A 10,383-nucleotide genomic window follows, 5' to 3' on the forward strand; every position below is an offset into this window, starting at 1 on the left:
TAAATGGATTTTAATTCTATGTTTTATCATATGAATATTTGTGGAAAGTGTTGCCAACATAAGCGGAGAAAATGGGCATTCAAAACATTGTAAGTCCATTACGTATTTGACATTTTTCCTTGAACTTACAACGTTTTAAAATGTTAACAACTTTAATACAATGTTTTAAAAATTAGAATTACTTAATTACATTTTTTGCAGAGATTGACTGCATATTTTTAGTTATTACAGTAATTTTGTATAAAATTTTTGAAGTGATAATTTAAAAAAAATATATAAATTTTTTCTTTCTTCTAAAAAATTAAAAAATTAAAAATTAAAAAAAGCACTTACAATTATACTGTTTTACTATAGTACGTCTCATAATTATAGTTTAGTTTATATTTCGATAATTTTAGCATTTTTGATATAAGATCTTGTGGGTTTTGACATCAGTTTTTTCGAGTCATCAAAGTTAAATCGGGCCACCGCACAAACATTACCTTAACGCCTTATGTCATCTTAATTATGTCATCTGTAAGACATAACGTAAGCAACATATAAGAAAAGAACATAGCGTAAGGAGTGGTAAGGAGCTATGCTATGTTTTCTTTGTACTTGCTTACGTAATGTCTTACGGATGACTATATGTAACACAAAGCTACGCTCTGACGTAAAATGGTATAAAGCACTACGATGCTATGGCAATGTTCGTGCGATGGCTCTTTGTGTTTGATTCGGATGAGAAGAGCGCGAGTGACTATCTGTGAAGTGTCGTTTACAGAACCATCCCTCGAGTATGGGCTCGAGCAGAAGATCCGGTTCTGGCGGAAGTCGAGCGAACGCTGGCGTTCTCAAGGAACGTGCCAACCTGTCGTTCATGCTGGTCGTCATGTTCTTTGCCGTGTTCGGTTTGATCGTTCTCACGGAAATATTTCTGATCGACGAGAGGCGCGGCGTAAGCATCGGAGGCACTGGCGTACTCGGGGGTCACAGAAGTGGTCATCGATTACCAGCTGCGCCTGATCGTCCAGATTACGGAGAGATAGGAGTAAGTATCTAGAAAGAAAATTCCTCGCTGTCTCGATATTCACGTACTTTCGCATTATCTAATTCTGCACGCGACTTCAATCGCTTTTTTCCTTTTCCTGATAAATTCATTTCGATTTTTGCATCTATGACATAATAGTGTAATAGATTCTATATTATCTGGTAATTTTCCTCATCACTCGCAGACACATATATAACTATTGTTTTGAACTATTCAATAGTGTGAAATGTTTCGTTTGTTTTTTCTTATTAAAATTTAATATATTAAAATAATAATACGCGTATGACAAAAAATATTATTTTATATTGTATTGTTCAATACAGTATCACAATAGCGATCTCGTCATTCTTACTTATTTTTATATGTCTCTTATTTTGAGTATTACACTGTTTATTCTTATATTTTTATTGAATGAATTAAAGAGCTATAATTATTAAAGCTATAATTTTGAATTTTTTTTATAATCTCTTTATTTTTATTAAATTCTTTTAATTTATTTATAATTATTTATTATCTCGGTAATCCTGGAAACATTTTTTTTATTGTAAGTTAAAGGACACAGAATGGATTCTAAAATAAGGAATGAGATTTTATACGTTCATCTTTCTTCACAAAGGAATACGAAAGCAAACATATATACAAAGCAATGGTATCAAGCAAAAAAACTCAGGTGAAAAGACTGACGAAAACTTTATTTACCACGTACAACATCGATTTCTCGAGCGTACGCTTCTTCTTTTCCCCTTCTTTTCTGTTCCTTTGTCGATATCTGTACTTGCTATATAGTTTATGCACCCTTTGCGTCTAGTACGGACAATGATTCACGCGAACCGCCAAGAACTTTGAAGGAAAAATAGCTCCGCACAGCAGCTTGCTTGAACGACGCCCCAACGTGGTTCGGAAAAGACATACGACCGCAGTGGAAAAGTTTAACCGGATACGAGCGAGCGACCACCTGACAAATTAGTTTGCTCGATCCCGTGGAACTTTCTTCATCCGTTTACATCTCCCGTCGAGATACTGCGAGAAAAGCCCGAGTATTTTAAAACTCGTCTAGCAAGTTAACCGTTCTAAGAAGCTTTGAATTTGAAATCTTGATTTTTTTCGAAGAGACAAACTGATTTTATAGGTCTTGTTCTATTCATCGTGCCTATTAATTGGCTTAGAAAAAAATTTTATAGTTTAAAGTAATGAAAATATTATCTGATATTTTAATGTTTCAAACGTAAAAGCTAGAATTTTTTTAGGAGAATTGAGAATTAATTTTTTTTTCTTTTTAAATTCGCGATATGTGGTGATATTTTACAGGGATATATAATATTTTATTATTATTTCTTAAATATAAATATTCACGGAAAGAACAGTTTACTGAAGCATTTCAAAATTTAAGATACTGATAAAAAAATAATTATATTAGGTCGTATAAATAATTATTACATTGGATGCTCAAGCTGGATAGAATGTTAAAACTATTTGCAGTGTTACCAACATACGTCATACATCAATGTATAGCTCACATTAAATTGGTATAAACTTTAGAAAACACTTAAGTAATCTTAATGTCTTTAGGCCGAAGATTACGTCGGTTTGAAGGGTAGCTTTGACGAGCATGTCGGGTTACTGGTACGCGGGGAGAACGGAGGACAGAAGACAGTAATACACCCGGATCCACGTGGCTTACCGAGCTTACCGCCCAGCTTGGAAGCTCGTTTACCACAGTTGGATCAGAACCTAAAAGTTACGCATGCTGAATGGTTGCCAGTCACTAATACGAGGTTCGTTCATTTGTGCGCAATAACTGAATCAAGAAGTTGTAGTTTTTTTTTAATTTCAGTTTTATGAAATTGCATTAATTGTACCTAACCTACAATATATAAATTTTTGTTTTAAGTTGTGTTGTTCAACATTAATGTTATTGCTCCTTAAGGAAATACTCAAAATAATTCTTATACTTTTGCATCAAGTAATTTAAAAAATCCTTATTAATCCGATACTTTAAGGTGAAAAATAAAGCATTAATAAAATAATTTTTATTTGTCTATTTTATTAAAATTTTATTAAAAAACATTTTATTAAAACATTTTATTAAAAAACATGAATTGCTTTGATATATAAATATAAATTTCTTCAAAACTATGATAATCAAATCAAATCAAATTAATTGTTATTTATTTTATAACTTAAAATTACATTTTGTAATTTTGCACATAGGATTCTAGAAAGCCAATTTATTTTAAAAGTAAGAAGTGTCTATAAAGTTCAATTTAAATTTTACTGTAAATTATCAGAAACGTGTTATTATTATAAGAATTATTGAAATCAGATGTTGAACGGATCTATTTGCCTAAGCTTTTATCTGTTCATTCTCAACGGCTTTTGTAACATCTCGCTTTTCATTGAATAATTATACTTCTATTGCTAAATACATTAAATTTCACCTGTTCCTAATAATACTGCTAGATTTCTTGAAGCATTACAAATAGTGCAATAATTATGAATTTTTAATAATTCTTTCAAGAGGAATTGTCATAGTTGATTCAGTTCATTTTGTCAGAAAAGAATTAACGAAAAGTATAATAATGTACACTACAAATGAGATAACATACACTCAATAATTAGTTCTCCTCAATCCAATTGCTCGTGGCCGTGGTGGCGAGCGTGGTGACTTCTCTCATGTCTGTGGTGCGCATGCTGGTTGTACATAGTGTATGGAACCTACAGTTTAACATCGATTCCGAACGACAAAATTTTATTAGAGAAGTGCTCTTGGCAAAGATATTTTTGGTGAGTTGTCATTTCCTTCCGAGAGGAGACACGAGCTTATGAAAATATTTTTGGTTTTATCGGGAATCGAATCCAGAATTTCATAGCAAATCAGTGCTGTATGCTCTGCCACGCTCTCCAATAATTATTAATACACTTCCAATTTTTACAGCATTTTATAATATAAAATAAACAACACCACTGGAGTCTTTCATTATCTATAACTGCGTACGCTTTAGACATTCACGTGCTGTATTCACGTGTTGTATACTTCATTCTATCTTCCTTCCTTATATGAATAGTGAATGATAAATATAGAATGAAGCTTACAGCGCGTGAGCATCCGTTGCAAACGCAGCTTATGTGTTGACGAATCGTTTCAAAACAATGTGTGTCTGATATCACTACAAACGTAGTGATATCATCTCATAGCCTTGTGCATATTTTGTTTACTTCCTAAGATCAGTATTCAGAGTGCTAGCAATAAATATGGTACTCACATTACAAAATAAACAGATGTTAAACACGTCCGTTTAAGCTAAAATCACATGATTTTGGTAATTCTTATAATAATAAAACATTTCTAATAGACTAAATAAAATAATTCAAATTGGGTCAGCTGGGCTTAAACTTCTACTTTAATTTTATTCTAAAGTTTTGCACGTTAGATTATATATGCCGCATGAGTAAAGATTTAATCAGAAGTTAAATTGCCTCATGTATATTCTGAACATAGTTGAACAGAAATAATGAGATATGTATTTGGTCTAGGTTCAAATTTTTCGTTTATTCGGCATATTTCGACAACAGAGTTAGCGGCGCGGGTACGCCGGCTGGTAAGAGTCAGGGTGTAGTACGTGTAATTAGCGCTACTAAAACCAGAGGACCGGAGCGTGTTTGGTGTAGGCTCTGGTATCGACAGCAAAACGGTGCAAACGTCACTATCTCGGTAACGGTCGCTGCCAAAGTTAAGGTATGCTCATCCCAGAGAAACAATTTTGTTTCGAGTTATCTAACTATTTCAAACAAACTCTAAAGAACAACGCCGCAATATCATCTTAATATTAATATTTCAGTTACCTTTATATAGCAGATGTTTTGAAAGTATTTATGAAAATTTAGTTTATTAACTGTACGTTATATATGTGTATGTATTAAAAGTTTGACTTATTAACTCCTTAGGAAAATTAACTCCACAAGGAAATTTTAAAACAAAACAAAAGAAATAAAATACAGTTTAATAACAGGAAAATTAAAACCTTTTTTATTGTAATAAAATAATTTTATTTTTATACAAAAAAATTAAAACCTTTTGAAAATTATGACATAAAAATGATATTGCATTTAGAATACACAGAAAAATATTTGAAATTTATCGGATCAACCTTTTGCGAGTTAAAGGACGACATAATAGAGATATGTTAAGTAATGACATAATAAAAATATGCATTTTATTTTTTTAAATAAGTGTTTTTTTTAATATAATCTGAAATATAATTTACAATTTACTTATATTATTTATTAATTTTAATGTTAATTTGTCTGTATAATATATTTTACAGTTTTTATTAATTTTATAGATTTTATGTATTTGGTCTAGAAAAAACATTCTATCTATATTTTATCGATAATAAAGCGAGAGAAATATTTATTTCTATGTTTAAACTGTGGAGAATCAAATCAAAAATATTTTTAATTAAGAACTGTTTTCAAAATGTTCCAAAACCTTTATATAAACTTTTTAACACTTTCAAGACTAAAATATTATATTCGAAATATATTCAAGGTATTTCAATAATTTTTTGTTTTTAATAAGAATGAAAAATCTTCATTATATATTAAGTGTAGTAAAAAGAAATCCATTATTTTTCCATTCAATTTCATGCAAAAATAATGGATTTCTTTTTACTACACCTAATATTTGAAATAATCCGATGTGTCTTGAGCGCATCATTACTTTCAGGTGATTCGGGAGAATTGGAATCTCAAGTACAGTGCCTGCTTCGTGGTATGTCCGTTACCTAAAGAATCCCCAACAACGGATAAGGTGCCGGAAGCGGTCAGTGTCGTAGCGAGACTGAGAGCGGTTCCGACGAATCGCATCCTTGTACAGAATCGTTTCGAAAGCAGGACAAACGCCAAGGAAGCTTTGGCTATTTGCGTCAAACCTTTGCATTATTATTACAATAGGGTATGTTCGTATAATTAGCATAAGGATCATCAATTAAATAATTGATGATCCTTATACCTCCGATATAACTATAATTCTTAATGTACAATAAATAATTTATAGATCTATACGACAATGTTTTATTTATTCGCTTGTTATTTTTGTGTTTTATTCCTATTCACACCTTTTCAATGTAATTTATTTAAATTTATTGTTTACATTGAATTTTTATTATTGTCGTCTTCGTACATTTTACATTTTTTTCTAATCTAATAGAATGAAAATATTTTCTACTTAATATAAATATTCTTACTTTTATTTTGTAATTATTATTTATGTTAAATAGAACTAATTTAAAGGTAAATATAATAAAATAATGTATATAATTCTAGTGAAATATGATTTTGTGTGTAATTCAAATTTAATTTATATTACGTAATATGTTTGATATTATCGTAACTAATATAAATTATAATTTCAATATTTCTCTGTTGTATGCACTTTGCAATCTGGCGATATAATTGTGTATTTATAAAACGCTAGATAAAACAAGCTCATTAATCGATTCTATTTATTATTCTATTTATTATTCTATGAAAACTATAACGGGTACTTCCATGGAGAAATGAATGTATTACGAGATATCTCATATTTTAACGTATAAAATCTGTTTGATATTTATATTTATAGGTTTTGCAATTGGTGGAATTTATCGAGTTGCATAGACTCTTGGGCGCTGCTCACGTCACTTTGTATAACGATACTGTAGGCGCAGCGGCCGGCTGTGCGTTAAAATATTATGAGAACAAGGATCTGGTTACAGTGTTACCATGGCATCATCTTGACATGATTTCCCAGCGGGAAATTCGCACGGAAGGTCTTTTTGCGGCACTTAACGATTGCCTCTACCGATCTATGTACAAATACGAGTATGTAGCGCTCGTAGATCTCGACGAGTATATTATACCGAGGCATAATGACACTATAATCGATCTGCTACGGTATGATACATGATAGTTTCGTGACCTTAATGTACATCATATATAATACAATTGACACTTAAAAGATAAAATATGTAGTATATTTGGAAGAAAGGTTGAAAAATTTATGCATTAGAATCACCGGAATCGTCAAATTTATAAAATCATATTTATTAGTTTTAAATAAATAAATATAAAATAACAATGTCGTAAATTAATAATTTATAAAGCTAAATAATTATTTATTTCACATTTTGTGTATCATGATAAAGTGTTTACGTGGCTAAAGAATTAATTTCTTTATAAATAATTCATCTTTATGAACTTGAATCTGTTGTAAATATAAAACAATCTTATAATTGTTTCTAGATGGATGGGAAATCGAATCAACATCAAGTCTACTGGTGCATTTTCCTTTCAAAATGCCTTTTTCTACCTACAATGGGCCGATGATCCTTTCGTGGTGACTAGTCGTACTCCCACCGAAGCCGGTTTGATTACTCTGAAAAAAACACGGCGCAGGACCAAGTTGCATCCACACAAACAACGCTCCAAATACATCTGTAAACCACAAGATGTGGTGGAAGCGGGCAATCACTTCGTCTGGGAATTTATTCCTGGTCATGGAACTCTGAACGTACCCTCCGATGCCGCCATCTTGCATCATTACCGTGTCTGCGAGTTTGGTGGTGACGACTGCATCAAGACACAATCGACGGTCGATAGAACGGCCTATAAATACAGAGATCGACTTGCGACGAATGTCGATAAGACGTGGATGGAATTGCGCGCCGAATGCTCGCTTCCAGAACTTGAACCGGTCCCGGCATTAACACCTCGAATCAAAGCCAACCCACTCGGCAAATCGGTCAGGTAGCGAAAAACCATCGTTGAAATTCTGTGGGACATTGGCAATTTCACTGGTACGCCGAAAGTCGCGAGGACCTATTTCTACAACTACGGCGGTCCATAGTCTTCTCAAACTGAGCTAAGCGAACTCCCGTCTTTTTTTATGAAACTCACTGAATCGTGTTTTTAAATTTGCGAAGCAGGAGAATACGCTTATCAGCGAGATAATAAAAATTGCGAAAAAAAAAGAAAAAAAAGAAACAAGACGCGAATTAATCATATTTTTCTACATGATGGAACGATTAGCGAAATTTGGGGACAACCTGCCAAGTCTATCGAGTTTGACACCACATGGTGGTATTTCTCTCTTACGATTTTATACGGACTCTTGTATCTGTATCTTACAATTCTTTCATTCGTGCAGCAAATGTGATCGTTTGCGATAAATTCTATTATTCATTAAGAAAGATTGTTACGGAAGGCCTAAATCACGGGCTAAAAAAAAGCAGTTGGTGATAAACGGTGAGCAACATTAGATATTATTCCTATTATATCGTTATTTCGAGGGTAAACCTTTTTTTTAGATATTTGTAAATTCACACAATGTATCTTATGCATATCCATAGAATCAATAAATAGTATAGTGATATATGTACAATATGTATTTAGGACTGTTAGAAATTAAATCTACAGACACACACAGCCTAGAACACAGCGTACTCTCGAAAAATATTACTTCAGATGCAGTCCGTTGAAAATTCTGAAATCTAACGCTGAAAATCTCACAAATTTATTTAAACAAAAAAAAGTATGTGATATTTTTTTCAAAATCTCCAAAGATTTTATAAATTTGATTTAATCTAAGATTTAAATGAATTCGTTTATTTTTACTTTTATATCTTTTTATCTTATTATCCACATACAAAAGTAAATAAAAGTAAATAGCTTTGTGATACAATAAATTATTGTGCAATTCTTCCGCGTTTACAATCATCTCGTCTTTTGTCGAAAAAATTTATAAAAAATTTTACATGATGTAAATTTTTTTATATAGATAAATGTTTTTTTTTTAGAGAGATAAACGAAAGATATTGATTTTGCCTGACACAAAATTCTATGATTATTATGTGATGCGATTTAATTTATTGCGATTATTTAATATAATAAATAACAAAATTTTTGTTGATACAAACAAATAAATCGATGGTAAAAATAAAAAAACCGTACAAGAGAATTCAATAAAAAGATAAAATGTAATTGTATTACACAAATATAATTTACGAGATGATAAAGGGAAGATTCCTGGCAACTAATCGGTAGTTTATAATATATCGAATATTGTTGTGGCAGATAAGTTTAGTAAAGTCTTTCTATTTATTAATATTTTATTAATATAAAGACATCATATTTCTTACGCACACGCAAGTTTATGTATATATGTGTATACACGCATGTGTACGTACATGACATGTACATGAGATGTAAAATAGACTTAAAATAAATACATGTGATCGGTGCTGAACTACAGTCGACAATGTGTCGACGTTAATTATGTTGACGAAATTAATAAATATGATACTAGGACAATATGTACTTTAATTTTCTTGAATTTTCCGTTATGTATTATTTAAAAATCACAAACCAAATTAATTATTTATGTAAATATTAATATATAATTACGATATAAGGATTAAAAAATTATTTTTTAAGAAAAGAAAATAAGACCGTTAAAAGCACATATTTATTATATTATTGAAAAAAATTGTTATACTAAAAATACTGTTTTAACATATATTTTATATTACTACAATAATAATAAATTTATAAAATTTTGTAATTTAAATTAAAAACAATAATATATAACATATTAAATATATTATAATGATTTAAAAATGTTTTGTTATAAGAATAGATTGAAAATTATTAAAATAATTTAACATTTTACAAAAAAAAAATGTTTAATTTGTTTTCTCTAGACAATAATGACATTAGAAAATAGTGTAATTAGGAATAAAAAATTATACATACTATTATTTCTTCATTGCATTAAAAATGAATAATCGATAAGATGTATATATAACAATAATGAAAAAACGATAAAATTGATTAAATCTTTTACTTTTAATTAATTTCATTTACTTAATTTATTTTAATACTAAGATTAAAAACAGACTCATATGAAATGTCATAACTAAGAGAAGTGCCTAAAACAAAGTTAGATAATGAAATAATACATCTATAAATTATCTTAAATAAATTTACTTCAAATGGATGATTGTGCGTCGATTACTTTCGAACTTGCAACACAATCAAACTGAAAAATATTCCTTCAAAAATTAAATTAGATTTTCAATTTTATTTAGATCTTCGATGCTACAAATATCTTAAAACTCCTACAGAACTTATTGCGAAAAATATTACTTCAGAATTCGAATCTTCCGTATTCTGTGTGGGCATTCTCTCAATTTGAACACCGAGGTTTCGGCAATATTTATCGCAATAACCAATATGTATAGAGAATGTAAATATATATATATATATATATATATATATATATATATATATATAGTATATTACACATCACACATATA

General features: G+C 30.1%; 1 protein-coding gene across 1 annotated transcript; it reads left to right on the plus strand.

The window, feature by feature from the left end:
• The first annotated feature begins 778 nt into the window (after window positions 1-778).
• LOC105619369 lies at window positions 779-7,820 on the plus strand. Its single transcript, XM_012200890.1, has 6 exons — window positions 779-1,030; window positions 2,600-2,805; window positions 4,565-4,766; window positions 5,757-5,984; window positions 6,654-6,964; window positions 7,313-7,820. The coding sequence occupies exons 1-6, from the start codon at window positions 779-781 to the stop codon at window positions 7,818-7,820; spliced, it is 1,707 nt and encodes a 568-aa protein (XP_012056280.1).
• The last annotated feature ends 2,563 nt before the right edge of the window (window positions 7,821-10,383 follow it).

Source organism: Atta cephalotes, assembly GCF_000143395.1.
Source record: "Atta cephalotes unplaced genomic scaffold scaffold00021, whole genome shotgun sequence".
Taxonomy (NCBI): domain Eukaryota; kingdom Metazoa; phylum Arthropoda; class Insecta; order Hymenoptera; family Formicidae; genus Atta; species Atta cephalotes.

Excerpts from the sequence above, each read along its gene's own strand:
- LOC105619369 (XM_012200890.1), top strand. The coding sequence starts at position 779 with ATGGGCTCGAGCAGAAGATCCGGTTCTGGCGGAAGTCGAGCGAACGCT. Across the intron at positions 1,031-2,599 it reads CAGATTACGGAGAGATAGGA|GCCGAAGATTACGTCGGTTT; the intron begins GTAAGTATCTAG and ends TAATGTCTTTAG. Across the intron at positions 4,767-5,756 it reads CGGTCGCTGCCAAAGTTAAG|GTGATTCGGGAGAATTGGAA; the intron begins GTATGCTCATCC and ends CATTACTTTCAG.